A 21,646-nucleotide genomic window follows, 5' to 3' on the forward strand; every position below is an offset into this window, starting at 1 on the left:
ACCAAGGCCTGTGAAACAAGGTCATCAGAGCCTGTTTGCATTCTTGTAATATTGTTTTAAACTAGTATAAAGTAGGCTAAGTGGGCATGACTGGGGAGGCACCCTTATCAGAGGTTTAGCCTTTGAAAAATACCATTACCAGGAGCAATAGAAAAGCAAAGAAGGAGAAGCAAAGTAAAGGGAAAAGTAAAAGTAAGATAAGACTAAAGGGAGAAAGAGACTAGAGAGAAAGGAGAGAGTGAGTGAGCAAAAGAAAGTGAGAGATACTGTAACAGTGACAATAGGTAGGTAGAAAGTGAGAGATTCTGTGAACGGTGACAGTGAACAATGGGATATGTGATTTTTAGAGACTAGAACTGGCCGGAGAGGAATCCTATGAAGAGTTCTGTGCCTTAGAAAGGCTGGACATAATTATTTTACTATTGTAAAGTGTTGAGAAAATTAGTGACTAAGTGTCCTAACCCCACCTGAGAAGAAACTTTCCTGAGCCATGGAGAATTTACAGTAAAAATGCCCCTTGAGACAGAGAGGGCTTTTGCTTCCTGATTTTTGAAAAGCCACAGACCAGATGTAACTGTCATGGGGAATTGAGACATCACTTTGGAAGAAAACACTTAAAAAGCAAACTATACCTGAGAGCACCTTCACACAAGGACCTATGAAGCATGATGAGCCTGATATTGGCCATAACATCTGAGACCAGACCAGACCAGGCCTGAGGAAGGACCCCAAAGGACTTGTCCATCTATAATCTATGATATCCGGCCTCCTAGGAATCAGCCACAACCTGAAGTTTTGAACCTGAGCCCAAGATGCTAGAGACAGACTAAAACCAAACTTAACCCATGCATGCCATGTCTCAGCTGCTGAAAAGGAAAAGGCAACTATTGGATTAAGTTTATGGAATATTTTTAATGTGTTACCATTTATAGTTTCTGACTTACTGAAAGACTGCTGAAGTGCCAATTTCATGACAGGTAAATGCTTTAATTATTATTTATACAAATGTATTTATAATGAATTATTCCATTTAATAGGGTGCCTCAAAATGATTTAAGATAGATAGATTTCAATGGGAGTATTGAATGATCCATGTGCTTAAAATTAAGCATATGTGTATTTTGTTTGCAGGCTCAGTGCCTATATCCATAGGATTCCAGCTAGCTGAAGTCAGTTATACCTTTTAATTTGATTTTAAAGGTATCAGAAATTTCAATGTATATTTAAATACTTATGTAATTTTATAACTACCTTGCTGTATTTTAACCTTGATTTTGCTGGTAGGCTGATGATGCTCATGACTGCACTGCACATACAGGCACAATTTTTTTGTTTTTCTAAGGAGGGTCAGATCTTGCAAGCTGCTCTTCATGGACTTCTGTGTTTGCCAGGAACACCACTGACATCATTAGGGCTTTGTGCATGTGCAGGGGTCGGTGTATGTGAAACAGCTTGCAGAATTGGGAACTAGATAAGGATAAACTTCTTAATTCCTTTATTGGAAAACAGCTTTGGGTTTGTCCTTTTCAGATAACATAACCTAACTGAATTGTGATAAATTCCTAGACTCTGAGCCTCCAAAGATTTACACATGTGCTTAAAAGTTAACCAAGTGAATAGTCACATTGATTTCAATGGAGTTAGTCACGTGCTTAATGTTAATCATGTGACTAGCTCCACTGAAGTCAGTTAAGCATATGCGTAAGTTTTTTCAGGTACAAGGCCCTACTCAACTTTATAATTTAAATAGTTAATCTGATCATTCAAATTAGAAGTTACAGTATGTCTGTCTGCACTGCTATTAATTCTGGCATGACTATTTGTTTTGGTAAATAAACACAGAATTTATTGATAGGTGATAACAAGTCTGCACTGCTTTGTTTAGAGTGCGAGATGTAGTAGTACGAGTGGCTTTTTTATTTTATTTATTTATTTTCTGTTGTGGTGAATTCAGCATAGCAGATACATAACTTTGCCGAAAATCTTAAAGTAAAACTCAGTATTACCTAATCATTCAAAAATCATGATCCAGAACCTCCCCACCTCCATGAGATTGCCTTAAAAATAAAAGGTTCTGGATTTTTTTTATTTCTCTTCTGAGCCTTTGGGTTCATGTTTCCAATCTTTTCTCCACAACCATGCTGGCTGCAAACTTGTTTAAAAACAAAACAAAACAAACAAAAAACAAACAAACAAAAACACCCAACCAACCATCTGATATTCCCACATAATCACAAAGCGCCAGAACTGGGGCTTTAACAAAAACACCAAAAATCACAAGGCTCACAATAAAATCATGAGAGTTATTAACCCTGAATCTTATAATAAGAGAAAACTGTCAAGGAAGATAACATTTAAAGTCTGACAGCTTTTACTATGCTCCTTTAATTTTATCACAGATCCTGACCAGGTATACGTAGAATGCTGTTTCATGCCTCAGTTTCTCCCTCCAGTAGTGGGACCAGAGGTGGGTGCCTTTAATCTCCCAATCCTGTCTTCATCAGTTTAGGACTCTGCTCTTGGGCTAGATTGTGATATTCTTTCTCACGTTGAATAGTGCCTTATACCATGAGTAGTCCTGGTAGGACTGCTTGTGGAGTATTGTATTATTCAATATGAACTAGGTTATTATAATCTTGCCCCTGGTTTGGAGTCCCCCAGGTCAAAATGATGCAGGATGCGAGGCAGTAGGGTGGGGGGAAAAGAGAAAACACTTTCAGTGATGTGTCTTATACATTTTATATTTCTGTTTGTTTAAATTCCTACTGGAGAGTGCTGATAACTACTGGGCAGAATTTCTTTCCATAAATGCCAGCTGTCACACTTTGGGAGGGATAAGTCTTTAAATGTTTGTTTCCATTTTCTGGCTGTCACTCCAGAATGCTCTCCATCTAAAGTGTAGTTCAATAGAGTTATAAGGTAAGTCGCTATTTTTTTTCTTGTGTCCCTATTTATAACATATGCCTGGTAGTAACTGATTGTGCAAGTTCAGAGTCTACTGGCTCTGCTAAGATAAACTGAGTGGAGATGGCAACAGGGGGTGTCTCTTCTACTTCCCTGTGAGAAAAATTACGTGGTGTGCAAGCCTCCACTCCCTCCCAAAGTTTGAAACAAGGTATTGTTTCTACATCATCTTGGCTTTCCTGCTGTAGTAATAATCGTAGCAGCTGTCATTTAACCACAGACTTGCTGGCAGGTCTCACCCATATGGTATTAGCTTTCAGTCTCTCCCAGTGCTGAAGAATTTTGCTATGTGTGAATTGTTTTTAATCTTTTTATTTATTTATTTAGGAAGTTCTAACAGGTTTGCAAACCGTTGCCATTTAAATATAAAAAACAAAACGATAATCATGACAACAGTGAGCTTTTGTCTACAGAAACATTATACAGGAATAAATGAGTCATCAAAAATCTCACTTAACATTTAAAAAAAATTTCCACCATTCAACTTCTCATAGCTGATCTCAATGTGTTTGGTATGTGTATACATACTGTTTGGGTTGTGTATATGAGGGAATGCACGTGTTTGTGTATAGATATGATGTGGGTTTGTCATGGATGTTTGTGAGGGGAGGTGTTGGGGGATTGCAGGATGAGTTTATATGTGTAGTTGGTTGTTGGGGTGTTGTAAGTAGCAGATGAGTATGTGGGATGTTTAAAGAACAGAGTGTGAGTAAAGGCAAGGCTCTTATGGTGTGTTCATGTGTGTGAGGGACTGAGTATGTATGTCAGGAGCTGTTGGGGTGTATGGGTAGCCCTGTGGTGGCACAATAGGTGGGGTGCATGAGTAGGATTGGGAGATGCTGGGTGTGTGTGTGCGTGTGTGGAGACTGAGGGCATGTGATTGGGGGCATGTAGGGCAGTGTAGAGGTTGAGTGTTACTGAGGTGTGGGAGCTGGGTGTGAGGTGTTATTAGGGTGTATGGGGGCTGAGAGCCCGGGTGAGATGTCACTGGGGTGCATGGGGAGATGCAGTGTCAGTGGGGTACATGAGGCCTGAATGCCTGGGTGAAGTGTCAGTGGGGTGTATGGGGGGTGAAGTGTCAGTGGGCTGAATGGAGGGGTCAGTGCTTGGGTGAGTGGGGTGCATGGAGCAGCGAGGGTTGAGTGCCCAGATGAGGTGTCAGTGGGGTGAGTGCCTGGGGGAGGTGTCAGTGGGGTGTGTGGGGGGTGAGTGTCCGGGGGTGGTGTCAGTAGGGCACGAGGGGGTGTGTGAGTGCCCAGGGGGAGTCATTGCAGTGCAGGGAGTGTGTGTGTGAGTGTCTGGGGAGGTGTCAGTTGGGTGCCCAAGTGAGGTGTCAGTGGGGTGAGTGCCCAGGTGTCTGTGGGGTGTGTGGGGAGTGAGTGCCCGGGGGAGGTGTTATTGGGGTGTATGGGAGGTGAGTGCCCAGGGGAGGTGTCAGTGGGGAGTGAGTGCCTGGGGGAGGTGTCAGTGGTGTGTGTGTGTGGGGGGGGGTGAGTGCCCAAGGGAGGTGTCGAAGGGTGCAGGGGGGCGAGTGCCCAGGGGGGTAGGGTGACCAGATGTCCCGATTTTATAGGGACAGTCCCAATTTTTGGGTCTTTTTCTTATATAGGTTCCTATTACCCCCACCCACTGTCCTGATTTTTCTCATTTGCTGTCTGGTCACCCTATGGGGGGGAGGGGGTGAGTGCTCGGGGGGGGGGTAGTGTCGGAGGGTGCGGGGGGGCTGCGGGCCCGGAAAAGGTGTCAGAGGGCTGCGGGAGGGCGCGTGCCTGGGGGAGGGGAGGTGTCACTGGGGGAACGTGCCTGGCTGCCTGTGAGGGATCTCGGGGCGGGGGCGGACACAAGCCCCCTCACACCCCCCCTTCGCCGGGCACCAGCGCGGCCGCGGCAGAGCCTGTCACGCCCATGGCTGGTCACATGACCCGGGAGTCACATGAGCGGCCGGGGGTGGGGATCACATGACCCCCCCCCTTCCGCTCTATCATGTCCCAGGGGCAGCGGCGCCCGCCAGTTCCGGCTCCGCTCTGCGGCCCCCGCGCTGCACCCATGAGACGCGCCGCCCGCGGCTCGGGGCCTGCCCCGCGCCGGCTCCCCGCGCCCCGCCTCCCGGCCTGGCCGCTCCTGCTCCTGCTCGCGGGGCTGCGGGGAGGCGGCGAGGCCCAGAGCCTGGACTTGGAGCCGCTGTGCAGGTGGGTTCCCTCCGCCGGGGCTGCCGCTGCCGGGAGGGGGCTGGAGCCCCCAGCCAGGCCCGGGGCGTTAAAGGGAGAGTCTCTGAAGAGACCCCCGCTCCCCCCCCCCCCCGCATCGCTCACTGAGCTGCAGACGCCTCTAAAAATGTGGCAGCGAACTGGGGGGCGAACGGGTGGCCGGAGCTGCTGGCTCCCTGCCTGTCAGATGAGGTCCTTGCCTCTCATGCTCGGTTATTTGTGTGCCACGCCACCCCCACCATTTGTGGTGTTGTGGCCAAACTCTTTCTTGTGCAATTGCCTTTTGTTTCCTTAGGCCCAGTCCTCAGGGGCCACGGCCTTTATTGCCTTCACCATCTGCCTTGTGTTGTGCCATTAAACAGCCCTGCGTTTCAGCTGTGGTGGCTGCGTAATGGGGGGCTTGACGCTTATGTGCAGTTTGTGACTCTGCTAGTAGAGTGCTTTGGGATCCTCCCTAATTGGTGTCTAAGGAGACTGCCGCTATGGTATATACCTGTGGAGAAAGAGTGGGTAATGTTTGAGGTTGCAAGGTGCTTGGTCTCCTTGTATTACCCTTTGTTTTTGTAGTTCTGAAGTAGGTAAAGGGGGGGGTGCCCAAGTCACTAAGTGACTTAGTCCCATTTTCAAAAGTGACTTGGACACTTGAAATTTTCACCCAGATTGTTAGGGTTTGTGTCCTCTCAGAGGAGAACCTTAAATATGAGTAGTTAGCTCTGCTTTTGTGTCAGTGATCCCATTGTGCTTATTAAGTTTGGTTTTGTACTAGTATATTTGATTAGTTTTCCTCCTCCCAATGCCTGGGCCATGGCCTGGCTGCTGCCCTCTTCCCTGGTGGTGACTGCTTTCTACTAGTTTCAAATATATCTAAATTCATTTAAGTGTGCTTGGAACGTTTGGGATCAAAGGAACTGTGTTAACATAATATATGGCTTCTGCATGCATAAATTCTCTCTCTCTGAGTCAACTCAAGCAAGTTGTTCCAGTTGCCAATTTCAGTGGGTGTCAGGCTAAACAGAGGTGAGAAAAAATAAAACTGAACTAGCTTTTCCCCCCTCTGGGTTAGAGATTCAGAAGTTGAAATTTATAGGTGCCTTTGAGTCACAAATGCTTTCCAGGTGCTGGGGATGCTGGAAGTAGGAACACTGGGAGTATGACAGCACCTTCTGGTTTGAAGTAGGCTTCCATCATATACAGAGTTTATGGTTTTGTTCAGTGTCTTTCAGCATCCCCACTATAAACATTGTTCCAGTGCCCCTGCCTGGTGCTCTGTGTTGGTGTGGAGGGACAGTGCGGCTATACACTTTTAGTTACACAAGGATGAATGTAAAGGCTTATGCTAACCCAGAGTGTACAGTAGTATCATATTAGTATTTTGGTCCTCTCTTCTATGTACTTTCATCACAAAAATAGTTTCAATGAACAATGTAGGTAATCAGCTTCTCTGCTAGAAGTTTTGAAGATTTGTCCTGTTAACATATGTATCATAAAACAGTTGGTCTCAGATATTTCTGCAGAAGCCATATTATATATAAATATATATGTATATGTATACAGCTTCTCCTCTTTAAACAAGCTAGAAATACACTTAGAAATCAAAGTAATTTAAGGTGTGAAGAAGGGGTGAGTTAAAGTATAGTTCTACTCTAAAAATCAACACTCTACAAACTGTTTTAGTACTGATGAATTCTATGGCTTAATATACGAGTTGCACAAAAAATAACTGTAGGAATGAATTAAAATATGTTGTCTATGAGTCTTTTAAGATGGTCAGCAAGTACACAAATTCTGCACAAGCTTACCTACTATGGGCATGTATGCAATGGATTTCTCCTTCTCAGGTGATTACTATACGTGTTCAAAAGTGCTATGGGCCTTGCTTCTCCTCTAGTCAATAATACATTTTATTCGATTATTTTCTTGCATTGCAGTAGTACCTAGGGTCCTCAATCATAACAGGAGTTTGAGTCACACTAGGTACTGTACAAAGACATAACACAGACAAGCCCTGCTCCAAAGAGCTTTCAGTCTAACTACAAAAGTACCTTTTCAAAGCTATATTTCTAGGAGGAATATAGTCCAGGATTGCTTGGTTTTCATGTTATTTCAGCTCTGAATAATTCAACTACCATCACTCACAAAACAGAACTCAGAAAATGAATACACATCATTCTCTTGAAGCACACAGGCACATCTTCATTTGTGTAAGATCTCCAGTAAAAGCTAAATATTTTCTTCAGCATTGGAGGGGTTATCCAGTGCTCCTGTCTTCCCCATTGGGGATGCAGCTCTATCAGCAGGAGCAGGGTCCAGCTGGCCCTACGTGCACCTGGCACCAGTGGAAACAGCAGGGGATACTAAGAGCCTTTAAAGGGTCTGGGGCCCTGCTGCTCCAGCCACTTTCCTGCTTCCTCCCAGTGGGACTTTCGGTCACTCTTTTCATTTTTCAGATAACTTCTTTCAATTTTTAAAAGGTGAAAGTGAGGCCATGACCCCTCCCTTAAGTCAATAACCACCACCAGGAACAAGGCCACCTTTGGGCTCTGTCCTCTTATAAGAAAGGAGCCCCTGGCCCCAGCTCTGCTCCTCCAGGCTACTCTGCCATCTGCTGGTGAGGAAGCCACATTTCAGCTCTTTTTTAGTCTTGTCTGAGTAAGTACTATTCTCTTCCTCACTCTTCTGCACTTCCCTCCCAAATCAGGTAAGAGCAACCAGGGTGTCATGACAACAGACAGATTATTTAAAGGAAACTGATGTATGATGCCACTGACACTTCCTCTTACTGGGCTCAGTCCTACTTATTATTGTTGTCATTTATTATGGTTTCCACTGCTGTTATGCCGTAATGCTTCCAGAGCACCCACCACTATTCCAAGAACACACTACTCCAGCTCTGCCCATTCCCAGGACTCAGCTAGGTTAGAGCTCCAAAAGATATTCAATGGACCTGTCTTTCCCATGACATCTTGGAAATCAGACCCCCATTCCTCCACTTGGCACATCCCTTGGCAACATCTACTACTTCTCCTATCACAGTCTGAATTGGGAGGAGCTGTCCAAGGAAACAAAAGCAGAAATAAGAAACCAGATTGTAGACATTTTCGTATCTTGTGTTTCCTTTTTTCTCTTAGAATATTAACATACTCATCACAAACATATTGCCTTTCCTTGTATATAGCTTACTCTTATCCAATAATCCGAAGTGGCTGGCTGATAAATCATATATATTTTTTGTTGTTGCGACTTAACAGTTATGAAAATCTTGCTGTGGTAACTTGCAGTGAAAAATAGCATCTAATTGTAAGTTTAATTTAGTTCTGTCTCAATTATTATATGCTGCAGAAAAACTACTAGTACAATATAATGCTACAAACATAACTTGTAAATTTCTCGATTGCTAACTGATCCCATGATAAGGGCTTGGGTATAGCAGGTCTCTCAATCAGTTTAACTTTTGGCCCGTCTCTCTTGCTGGAACACTGGAACCATGTCTCCTTCTCACTGGTCCTATCACACCCTGTTCGGTGTTCAAAGCTGGACAAAGTAGAAGGAACATTTTTCAAGGTAGAAAAATAGTGTATAGGACAGCCCGCCTCCAAATCTTCACAGGCACCACAAATGTGTGCTCTGAGGTTCTCTGCTTGTTCCTGGTGCTCTGTTGGTTAGGTTGCTTGTGGAATCTAGGAGTGAAGGGAAGCTTCTTATGGAGAAACAGTCTTCCTTTCTAAATCATATTCTTTGGCTTTATAAAATTAATTTCATGGTTTCCACCAGCTGTTCTTTTTCTTTTTTCTTTTTTTTTTTTCCACGTTTAGCCATAACTGTGCGAAGTAAAAATCTTGCTTTCAGAGAGTGTCCCTTTAAGCCAGTCACCTTAAATCTGCGTGATTGTCACAAGACTTACCAGTTAAATCGTTAAGCTTACTATAATTTGGACAAGTAGAGGAAAGAGAGTCTCTCTCCATACCTTCAGTTTGTCTTGTGTATCTGATTGCACTCTGGATACAGTTCAAACTCTTTCCCAGTTTGTTTGCATCTTTCACACAGCAACAGAGGAGAGACAAATCCTTTTTAAGGAAAATTTATTATGAAGTCACAAAATAACCTGGGGACAGATTTAGTATTGAAAACTACTTCTAAGTAATTATTCAAAATTATTGAATTTCAAAATGATGTTTCTATACAACAAATACTTTCAGGGCAATCTTGAAGGAAAACTATCACTCCCTCCCTCCCCATTGCAAAACAGCTTCTTCCTGGACTTTTAAAATTGTTTCTGCACTGTTATATGTTCTAGCCCCTTTCCACCTTTATATTTTCCCCTCTGCCTTCCTCCTTTCTGATGGACCTTGCCTAGACAAAACGAGTGTGGCTTGATGAAGAGCAAGTGGCATCTTCTGCAGCTGTAGGATGAGTCCATGTAGTTTTCATATGCTAGGTCAACCAGTATTGTGGTAACATGCAGAGAGGTGTTATTAGGCAGCTGCTCTTGCATATATTTAAAATAAACCTCAGGCAAAGATTCACTAAGATGGAGCAAAAGTTGTAAACCCATTGCAGTGTCACTGACCTTAGGGGGGAAAAATTAGTAGAATATTAATAGAATGTTGCAGTGTTTCAAATACTTGTAGTTTTGTTTTAAAGTTAGGGAATTCAAAATTGTTGCAGTTTAAATCCAACTCCAACAACCTTAACTCTCTCCTCATAATCTCATTGCCCATGCGCTTCCAATCATAACTCTTTACTATTCTTTCAGTCTCTTAATCACAATACAGTGTACCATAACTGACGACATAATGTGTGTCAAGTCCACTCCCAACATGTGTGCCACTGACAGAACCAGAGAATGGCCTCCAGTTCACCCTCATTTGAGGAGGTATACGCTGGGAATGGGGAAATCTGATGTTCCTGGCTCTTTACAACCATGTCTTGTGACCTGGGGCAAATTCAAATAAATTAACAGGTTTCTAAAGGGTGCTGAAATATTTAAGTAGGAGGTGCCACATGAATACAAGATATTATTCTACATATGCAAACCAGACTGATCCAAATCCATCTTGCTTTCTTAATAACATGCTTCCCTCATATCAGATCCCTTTTTACTGTTGCTTTAATGCTTTTCTGTTTGCACTGATTGAGCTTCATTCAGCTGCTGGCCCTTTAAAACTGGTTCATCTTTGTAATTGGCTTGCATGTATTCTGCTCCATAAGCCAGTGGATGTGTCATAAGATGTATGTAGCCCCAAGTGAAATGTCAAACCATAGGGGTGAGGGTTAAGATTTCCTTGCCAAATCAGTAAGTTATATAGGTTTGACATATGACATAGCTTCCAGATTTGTCATAAGGATATACTTACCATCAATGTTTGTTGAACAAAGTGACTGGCATACAAGAGCAGTATCAGAGGGGTAGCCGTGTTAGTCTGGTTCTGTAGAAGCAGCAAAGAATCCTGTGGCACCTTATAGACTAACAGACGTTTTGCAGCATGAGCTTTCGTGGGTGAATACCCACTTCTTCGGATGCAAGATTTTGGGGAAGGACTGTGTCTCAATCCACATTTCCAGATTGAGTGGTGGCAGCTTACTAGATCTAAACTAGGATTTTAGTTTAGAGGGAAACCAAGTCGGGTCCCCATCTTTGAACCCACAAGCTCAAAGTGGGGGTGAGACCCTAGGACATGGTGGGCAGCGAGAAGGAAACCTACCCTAGGGGTTAGGGTGGGGGGAGAATACCTGCGGGTCCCCATCTTTGAACCCACAAGCTCAAAGTGGGGGTGAGACCCTAGATTGGGGTACATTAACTGCATTCTTTCCAGTGTGGCTTTTTAAAATTTGACCGAAACTTTGCATTTCCTGATGTTCAGATTTTTATGCTTCTTGGAAGGCTTTGGCTAGATGGAGAGATCAATTTTTGTTCTTTGATTTGTATTTATGATACAAACACATCTCTAAGCTTTTTGTCAGGGATGGTTCATCTTTAAGCTTTTCAATTTAAAGACAACTTTTAAAAATTTAAAAAAACCTGATTCTTGTAAGACATGTTTAACTGAATGACTTCTTCACAAACCATGAAAACAAAACTTCAGTCTTATTATCTTTGTTGTTGACTACATAGACACTTGTGGATTAACTTTACAATTCTTTTTAAAGCTTACTGATGTGGAACTTTTGCAGAATTTTGAACACATAGAGAATAGAGCCTCATGACCACATCAAAAAGGAGAGGCTGGTGTGGTTTGTTAGCTAGCAAGGCAATGAATACCACTTGTGATGGGCCTCTATAATTGCATGGGAGTAGATGTGTCTGACTTTCCAGTAGTCGTCTGTTACCACTGAGCTGTAGAGAACCAGCAGGTCATGTTATTCAGAGCAAATTCACACAGAATATTAACCAACCGGGTTCCTTCTGCTTTACCAGAACTGGTGACTGGCATTTTCAAGCTTTATTATTAGGTTGCTTACAGCATAAACTTGAGAAGACAGATCCTGCACTGACTTTCACCTTCTTGTAACCCCACTGGTCCACCAGGGGTTAGGTTGGTAGAACTACATGGCTCAAGGGTGTGGGTTTTTCACACCCCTGAGTGACATACATATACCGATGCAAGTTTGTAGTGTAGACCTGGCCTATTAAAAAGTGCGCTCTCCTCCTACTTAACTCAGGATTAGTGACTTTCTGTCAATGCATGTTACTTGCTGTATGAAAATCTTGACACATGGAATGATTTAATAGACTGATAAGTCTTGGTTTAGGATGTCAGTTTCAAATGTAACTTGAAATTAGGTGTGCATGTTTTTTTAATAAACATATTAAATTTAATTTAGAAATCTGATTTAAATGATCTTTTTAGAAAAAAATAATTGATTTTTATCTACACTAGGTGAGACTGACGCAATTTTGTAAACACATTTTTTATTTCAATGGAACTGCATTTTCTGATGGAAAACTGTTCTAATTTTTTTCCAACCAGCTGTAGTCTTTTCTTTTCCTGCCCCCATGATAACTGAGGGTTAAGTCAATTTCTTCAGGGTTTTTTTTTTTTTTACTACCACTTCACTCTTTTACTTAGTTTTGCTCTGGCGTTGTCTAACTCCTTTCCCTTCCTCCATTTCTTGGTGTGTGTGGGGTGTGTTTTTTTGTTTTTTTTTACATTAACTTTTATTCTTTGCTGCTTTTGCTTGGAGCTCTTTCTCCACCGCAGTGATAACTAATTTGTGAAATGTACCTCTACATATGGGGCTAAAGATTAGACTGTATAGAGGGAAGGGGAAATGCCTATGGAGAAGATATTGAATTCCTTTTACCCGTCTTCCATTGGTTTGCTAATGACACCAACTTTTCCTACCTGGTATTTAGTAATTAAAAAGTGATCTACTGTAAGGCTTGGAGGGAAGAAAACAGGTCATGTTTGGAAAGTTGTCTAACACTTTGAGTTTGCAGATGGCTCTGATGCCTCTACACCAACCTATCAACTTTTTTCCAAGCAGCAGTGTGAAATTAAGAAAACTGGTCAACTTCTTTGCTGTTGTACAGACCCTGTGGGCAGCGGGGAAATTGACACACTGCTTATCAAGTTTTTGTGTTGCTGCCTCGGGAAAGCGAGAACTCAGGGCCTGTCTATATAGTGAGTTAGTGCACTGCAAGCTAGATATAAATCTAGAGTGCTTTTCCATGCCATGCCCTAACAGTCTGTGTGGACGCTGCTGTGGTGCACTGAAAATTCCCTAGTAAACTTTGACCTGCTGTTTCAAACAGTAATGCAACAAGGCACTGGAGAGCTTCATAGACAAAGATGACTCAGAAACCAGCCTGAGAGTGGGACAGCGTAGCAAAACTGCTCCTCTTCTCTCTTCTTGGTCCCAACAGTCAGCCTGCAGTGTGGACCAAGAGAGCATCTTTGTGTTCTAGCTGTTTGTGGGTTTGGGGAATGATGGCTTCAAATGATCAAAACTCCTGCCAGCTAGAGATTGGTAGAGAAGATGAGGCCCTCAAGCAGAGTCCTTGGATTGTATCCTGGTGAAGGCCCAGTAGCTGGACCAGGTTGCTGGGCTTCTTGTGGCATTGACCCTGAATTTCATTGGTAGATCTGACAGCTGTTTGATAAATGTCTCAAACCACACTGGAATTGTAAAACTGTAGAAACTGGAAAAGAGGGTAGGTGTGGGGAAGAGCTAATAGGTCACACAAGTGCTTTAATACCACCATGATCATGCATTAAAAATATCTGTGACAGGTGAATCTTCAAGTGCTGGCCATTCTTTTGAATGTTTATCTTAGTGCTTTGTCCAGTCTAAATTTAAAAACCCCAAATGAAGAAAGTGCCTCCATTTTTCTTGGCCGATGGAGCCACAAACTGATATCTCTGGGGGAAATTTTTCTCATTCTGTTTACATTGTCCCCCTAATTTTACTTCATTTTTTTCATAGCATCACTCCATTGTACTTAGCTAAATGGCTCTCCATTCACTGTATTTACATACTTTAAAGATGAGTATGAAACTCTGTGCCTCCTTCAGTTGTTCTTTTGGTCTAGCCATACATATTAATACCCAGGTCTTTCCTTCAGAAGCATCTCTCTCAAGCCCCTGTCATTTTTCTCAAAAAGAACAGGAGTACTTGTGGCATCTTGGAGACTAACAAATTTATCTGAGCAGTGGGCTGTAGCCCACGAAAGCTCATGCTCAAATAAATTTGTTAGTCTCTAAGGTAGCACAAGTACTCCTGTACTTTTTGCAGATACAGAGTAACACAGCTGCTATTCTGAAACCTCTCATTTTTTCTGGGTCACATCTGAATTATCTCTGTCAACATCTCCATAGTATTGAGTGGCCAGATTTTTAAAGGAATATTCACAAGAGCTCTGTAGAGGTGAGTCTCTCTCTTATCACGAAAACAGCTGCTGAGTTGGGAGCATTTTCAGTCAGTGGTAAAGTGGCTAAATTTCTTCCTGTGTGTATGATTCCTCTCTTTTCTCCCCCCCCCCCCCAGCCCATCCACCTAAATAACATGAAGGAATTATTGTACTGCATCAGAGATAAACTTCAGAGTTGGGATTCCAGTGTCATGGAGATTGTGGCATTATTTTCTGCTTAGTGTTGGTTAGATCTGATATTTCATGGATGGGTTTTGGGGTTTGAGTAAATGGTTGTGAAGGTATGTATTAACTGACAAGCTATTTTTTGTTTTTATTTCAGTTATACATGGGAAGCAATTGATATAGATAAACATGTGCGTTATAAAATAAATCCCTGTGGTGGCATCGAAGACTGTGATGGATCAAGTGCAGTCTGTGCATATGACCTGAATAAAAAGGTCTATCTGTCAGTAGGTAAGTTCATGTTTTGTTTCTTACTGTGTCAACATTCCAAAATATAGAGAACTTCTGGCATGTTTGCTGTAGCTTCTCTCCAGGTTTCCTAATGTATGTTAGCCATAACAATGTTTCTTAAATTACAGAATAAAATTTTAATCTGAGATTTCTACCCCGCCTACTAAATTCTTTCTTATGCTGGTTAACTTTTACCCAATTTACAAGAGTTTGTAGCAGCTACTCATAGCTTCCAAGGTCAGAAAGGATCACTGTTGTCTAGTCTGACTCCTGTATGATACAGGTCCTAGAACTTTTTTCTAAAATTCCTTTTGAACTAGAGCAATATCTTTTTTGGTTGTTGGTGGTGGTTTTTGTTTTTGTTTTAATTGAAATCCAATCTTAGTCTCTTACTACTCCTGTTTAGAGGAGGATTTTAACAGTATGTATTACATTGTAGTTGTTAGTATGTCTACTTATAGGACAACGTACATTGTATATATGCTTGTTGGTTGAAGTGTGGTTTTTATGTAGAAAACTAATGCTTGGATTAGATCTATCAACAATATCTCACTGGAGAAAAGTCCTTTATTATAGACCCATAGTTACCTATGTCTCACGCAAACATGGTGTCTCCTCACTACTTCTATTGCTGAAAATTATTTACTGTGAAGAAGTAATCCACAGTATTTTAAGCTTTCTGCATGAATATTTTTGTGTCCCCTCCCTCCTCTTCCCCCCCCCCCCCTTAATTTGGTTCTTTGTTAAACATTGGGTAGTGATGGTGATTCGATTATTTCTCATTTATATTTGTAATCACTGTGCATTTGGTTTGATCAAGAAGGAAATACAAGACACTGACTCTAGCACAGGATTTCTCAACCTGTGGCTTGGGTCCCAGAATTGGCTCACCAGAATGTTTAAGGGTTGTGTGGCAGCTCCTGTTCCACAGGGCTGGTTGGGCTCCCTGCTCCAGGCACTGTAACTTCTGGGGTCTCAGCACCACTCAGGTTTGGCCCAGCCGTCCTGATGACTGGAGTCTGGGTAGGCCAAATTGGAGTAAATGGCACTGCAACCTAATGAGCCAGGTCACATCTCCACACCCACAAATTTAGCCCAATAAGGGGGCGGAGGGCGCAAACCTGACAGGTGCTGCAACCCTAGAGGTAGCAATGTCCCAAGCAGAGAGCCAAGCCCAGCCCCACAACACAGGAGCCGCCACCGTGGGGTGAGTGCCTGGCAGAATCCGACCGAAACAACCTCAGGGCAGGGCTGTACCAAGGCAGGCCATAAACTAGGGGTAGTCTGTCTATTTTTTTTTTTTTTTTTTTGTGGTCAAAATCCAAATGTCTTAGCCAAGGTCCAGACTCCGCGAGGGAGGGGGGGAATGTTGTGGTTCATTCAAAAGCATCTGGCATTCTGGATTTAGCCTGCGTCTGACTGCCCCTGCTGTAAACATTTACAAATAGATCCTGAGACCAAAAAGGTTGAGGACCACTGCTCTAGCATATAGCTGACTTCTTGAGGAAAATTGGTTTAATCTATATATTTAGGTCTAGTCTACACTAGAATCGCCACAGCAGTGCAGTTGTACCAATGTAGCTGCACCTCTGTAGTGCTGCTAGTGCAGATGCTGCATGCTGACAGAGGTATCTTGCATCAGCAAGCATCATTACTCCACCTCCCCAAGCGGTGGTAGCTTTTCCTGCTGACATAGCGCTGTCCACATTGATGTTTAGATTGGTGTAACTTACATCACACAGGGTGGTGGCTTTTCCACGCCCCGTAGTGACATCAATTTTATGCTGAAGTAAGCGCTAGTGTGTACAAGCCTATATTCCTGAATTAAAATGAATTTGCATCCAAACCCATTTTGGGATTTAAGTGAAAACAAACATGTAAGGAGATCCTGAAACTTTATCTGACAATTGTTAGCCTGAGAAGTAGGTATAGAAGCCAGGGTAAAGAAATACTGTACTGCCATATCTCACTAGCAAGTCAAAAGAATGAAATGTATATACAACTTTTCCCTCCAAACTGTATTAGTTTATTTGTTTATGCCTTGTCTTGCTACACTATCCTTTCTTCCTGACTTCACTGCAGTCTTTTTCCTTTCTTACTGTAGATTGTGATGTATCTCATTCTGCATTGTTTTCAGTCCCTTTCCCTTCTTTACTATATATTCTGCCCTATCCAATATATTGTCTCAAACTTCTCTGTCCTCTTGCAACTATCTACACATTACCATCTTCTGACCTTTCCCATCTCTATCCCACTGTATACCAACTACTTGAACCCCAAATAAGCACATCCATTTCCATTGTAGATGGGTCTTATAGTTTACCAGACACCTAATAACAGGAGGACTAAACTCAGGCCAGCGGTCTTGCTGTTCGTGGCAATACCCAGGGTTGAAGCCAGGTTTGCGGCGCGTTTACCAAGGTGCTGTCTCTGGATCCTGCTTAAAAACTCTCTTGTAGTTTTTGACTAGCAGGAGATAAACTTGAAGACCACACCCCCATCCCTTGCTGCTGGAGGAAAGAATTGCCTGTTTTCTGTTCCCTATTTCAGAGTCTCTTGGCAGCAGCAAAAGGAGTGATGGTTGACTTCAATGCTGCAATATAAGGTTTCTTGTTCTCTGTTTTAAGTCCTCCAGAATCTGGCTCTCTAGCTGTCCAGAGCTTTCCCAAACTGAAGCAGAATGAAACAGACCTAAATTGTCAGCGTATTGTTGCTGCTGTTTTAGTTTGGCATAGGAACAAAACCTGGCAAGACTCTGATTAGTGTTCTATTTGCAGCATGGGCAAAGTTCTGGGAAGCAACAGTGTTCAGTTGCATGTCTGCAGATATGAGTAGAGAATTACTGGCATAGGTTAGCCTCCAAATCCGTACAGAGTACGACTCTGGTGCTTCAACGCATAAACAGCATGGCAGTCAGTCTTTAGCTTCACATGCTTGGTGTAAGTAACGGCATCTCGGACATGTTCTCCAAAAACACCTTGAACACCTCCCGAGTCTCCTCATAAAGAGACCTGAAATGCGCTTCACGGCATTGGCATCTGCCTTGAGAAAGCTCTCTCCTGGCAACAAAGCCCGATGCCAGCTCTGTCCACATATCTAGTCAAGTGACACCATCATAGGACCTAATCACATCAGCCACACCATCGGGGGCTTGTTCACCTGCATATCTACCAACATGAGATATGCCATCATGTGCCAGCAATGCCCCTCTGCCATATACATTGGCCAAACCGGACAGCCTCTACACACAAGAATAAATGGACACAAATTTGACATCAGGAATCATAACATTCAAAAACCAGTGGGAGAACACTTCAACCTCTCTAACCACTCAGTGACAGACTTGAAGGTGGCAATTTTGCAACAAAAAAACTTCAAAAACAGACTCCAGAGAGAGACTGCAGAACTCGCATTAATATGCAAATTAGATACAATTAACTTAGATTTAAACAGACTGGGAATGGTTGGGTCATTACACTAATTGAATCTATTTCCCCATGTTAAGTTCTCCTCAAACCTTCTATGGGTCATCTTGATTATCACTTCAAAGGGTTTTTTTTCTTCTCCTGCTGATAGATCATCTCAATTGATTGGACTCTTACAGTTGGTATGGGTACTTCCTCCTTTTCATGTTCTCTGTATGTATGAATATCTTCTGTCTGTGTGTTCCACTCTATGCATCCGAAGAAGTGAGCGGTAGCCCACGAAAGCTTATGCTGAAATAAATTTTAGTCTCTAAGGTGCCACAAGTACTCCTGTTCTCTTCTTGGTGAGGGTTAGAATGTTCGAGTGTAATTCTGTGCTGCTATGCCCAGCTCATAGTTTTATTGAGGAGAGTGCGAAAAGGTGCTTTTTCTGACTTCTGCTGCTTTGCACCATTGTATATGATAGCACATCATCAGGGCAGTGAAGGAGGAAAACAAACTTAGAAATGGATCTCAACTATTGCTGGCATTCAGCCATGAAAGCTTCTTACTGCATGTGTGAAGGTTTTTTCCAAGCATTGAATAAAAATGTGATTTTTATTATGAAGAAAACTGAGCATTCTCAACACAACTTGACCAAGTTTTCATATGCTCTCCAGCACATCTGTAACGTTGCAGAATTGTGTAGAAATTGCATGTCTTAAACAAAACCTGTATATGGTCTTGATTAAAAAGGGTGTTGCTGTGCCTGCCTCATTGTGTAGCACATACTGACTCATCCAGAGCTGGCATTCTGTCTGAGAACTCAGACTGTATATGCAATATGTCAGCTGAGGAAACTACAGCGGTAGTAATAGAGATGGTTATAAAAGTAGAGTTACTTCTAAATTGGAGTGACACTCATACTGTGGGTATGTCTACACTACGGGATTATTCTGATTTAACAGAAACTGTTTTTAAAACAGATTGTATAAAGTCGAGTGCACACGGCCACACTAAGCACATTAATTCGGCGGTGTGCGTTCATGTATTGAGGCTAGCCTCGATTTCCGGAGCATTGCACTGTGGGTAGCTATCCCATAGTTCCCGCAGTCTCCCCTGCCCATTGGAATTCTGGGTTGAGATCCCAATGCATGATGGGGCAAAAACAGTGTTGCGGGTGATTCTGGGTAAATGTCGTCACTCAATCCTTCTGCCATGAAAGCAACGGCAGACAATCATTTCGTGCCCTTTTTCTCTGGATTGCCCTGGCAGACGCCATAGCATGGCAACCATGGAGCCTGTTTTGCCTTTTGTCACTGTCACCGTATGTGTACTGGATGCTGCTGACAGATGCGGTACTGCAGTGCTACACAGCAGCATTCATTTGCCTTTGCAAGGTAGCAGAGACGGTTACTATCCCTATTGCACTGTTTGCGATTGGAAATTGGTGATGACGGTTATCAATCCTTTTGTACCGTCTGCTGCTGTCATGGGTGCTCCTGGCTGGCCTTGCTGAGGTCAGCCGGGGGCACATGGACAAAAATGGGAATGACTCCTCGGGTCATTCCCTTTATGTTTTGTCTAAAAATAGTCAGTCCTGCCTAGAATATGGGGCAAGTGTACTAGAGAACCAGAGAGCACAGCCGCTCCGGGTCAGAGCCCCAGAGATCCCGCAGAAATGATGATCTGCATGCCATTCTAGGGGGTGCCCCTGCAACAACCCCACCCGTTGCTTCCCTCCTCCCCCCAACCCTCCTAGGCTACGGTGGCAGTGTCCCCCCATTTGTGTGATGAAGTAATAAAGAATGCAGGAATAAGAAACACTGAGTTTTTAGTGAGATAAAATGAGGGGGAGGCAGCCTCCAGCTGCTATGATAGTCCAGGGAGTACAGAATCTTCTTTAGACATGGAAAGGGTGGGGTGCTGATGGAGCTCAGCCTCCAGCTGCTATGATGAGGACGGTTACCAAGTCTTTTGTACCGTCTGCTGGGAATGACCGGGAGTCATTCCCATTTTTACCCAGGCGCCCCCAGCCGACCTCACCGAGGCCAGCCAGGTGCACTCACGGGCTGATGATGACAATGGCTACCAGTCATTTTGCACCATCTGCCACCGGGAAGGGGATGCTGGTGTTCAGCGCTGCAGCACCCCGTCTACCAGCAGCATGCAGTAGACATAGGGTAACATTGAAAAAAGGTGAGAAACGATTATTTTCCTTTTTCTTTCGCGTGGGGGAGAAACACCCTGAAACACCCGGGAAAATGTTTTTGACCTTTCAGGCATTGGGAGCTCAGCCAAGAATGCAAATGCTTTTCGGAGACTGCGGGGACTGTGGGATAGCTGGAGTCCTCAGTACCCCCTCCATGAGCGTCCATTTGATTCTTTGGCTTTCTGTTACGCTTCTCACGCAGCACTGTGCAGAGTCCCTGCTGTGGCCTCTGTCTATCATAGCCTGGAGATTTTTTTCAAATGCTTTGTCATTTTGTCTTCTGTAATGGAGCTCTGATAGAACAGATTTGTCTACCCATACAGCGATTAGATCCAGTATCTCCCGTACGGTCCATGCTGGAGCTCTTTTTGGATTTGGGACTGCATTGCCACCTGTGCTGATCAGAGCTCCACGCTGGGCAAACAGGAAATGAAATTCAAAAGTTCACGGGGCTTTTCCTGTCTACCAGGCCAGTGGATCTGAGTTCAGATCGCTTTCCAGAGCGGTTACAATGGTGCACTGTGGCATACCGCCCAGAGGCCAATACCATCAAATTGCGGCCACACTAACCCTAATCTGACATGGCAATACCGATTTCAGCGCTACTCCCCTCATCAGGGAGGAGTACAGAAATCGGTTTAAAGAGCTCTTTATATAGTTATAAAGGGGTTCGTTGTGTGGACGGGTGCAGGGTTAATTCTGTTTAACGCTGCTAAATTTGGTTTAAATGCGTAGTGTAGACCAGACCTGTGTATCCTCTGCGTATTCTGTCACTTTATTTTTGTTTGCTTTCCTCTCATGTCAACATTAACTGTGCGTTGTAACCTTGCCTCTAGCGGGTTAGATGATTAATTGAATGCTTCTGTAGGTCACTCCTCACCACAGTATGTGGGTTCTTTGAATAGCTTTTAGGATGTTAATGTCCTAAAATTTGTCCCTGTTGCTAAATTAGCATAAACGTTTAGCTCTTGTTGTAATAGAAGTAAGGAAAAGAGAGGCCCTAAAATAGAGTGAATTTAATGTGTTAGCCGGTAAGTTTCCATTGTGATTCACACCCATTAGTTTCCATCTGTAAGGTTTGTAACCAACATAGGTTTCCTCTTTAGAGTTGTCAAGTGGGCTGGATGTGTACAGCTCACCATAATAGAGCTTGCTGGTATCTGCATCACAAATTCCACCCATCCCAGCTTATCTGCAGGCCAGGACAAAAGGGCAGAGTTTTAGCGAGCCTGGTGGTAATGCTTTCCTGCTGGCACTGGGATTTCGTGCCGGGTGGAGAGCATTGGCAGTGAGCACTGTCTCAAATTCTGATACTTGGTGTTCCTGTAGTGTCGCAGTTCCCTTTATCAATGTTAACCCTCTTTTTCTCTTTCCCCATCTTGTCCAAGTCATCTACAAATATTCAGAAGGTTCCCCTTGCTCCCAAAATACATTCCTATTTGGGTGTCCTCACTTAGCTCTGTCGCTTGCCCACAGGTAGGTCTGGAGTAGGGGAAATATGTTAGGGGAAGCCTAGCTAACTTGAACCACAACC

The 21,646-nt window shown here is 43.3% G+C and overlaps 1 protein-coding gene across 1 annotated transcript in view; it reads left to right on the forward strand.

Moving 5' to 3' along the window:
• The first annotated feature begins 5,010 nt into the window (after positions 1-5,010).
• The window catches only part of IGF2R (insulin like growth factor 2 receptor), a 97,741-nt gene continuing 81,105 nt past the window's right edge, over positions 5,011-21,646 (forward strand). The window contains exons 1-2 of the mRNA XM_045010132.1: positions 5,011-5,153; positions 14,363-14,496. Coding sequence (XP_044866067.1) covers positions 5,011-5,153; positions 14,363-14,496 — 277 coding nt within the window. The remainder of the gene's footprint in view (positions 5,154-14,362; positions 14,497-21,646) is intronic.

Source organism: Mauremys mutica, chromosome 3, assembly GCF_020497125.1.
Source record: "Mauremys mutica isolate MM-2020 ecotype Southern chromosome 3, ASM2049712v1, whole genome shotgun sequence".
NCBI lineage: Eukaryota > Metazoa > Chordata > Testudines > Geoemydidae > Mauremys > Mauremys mutica.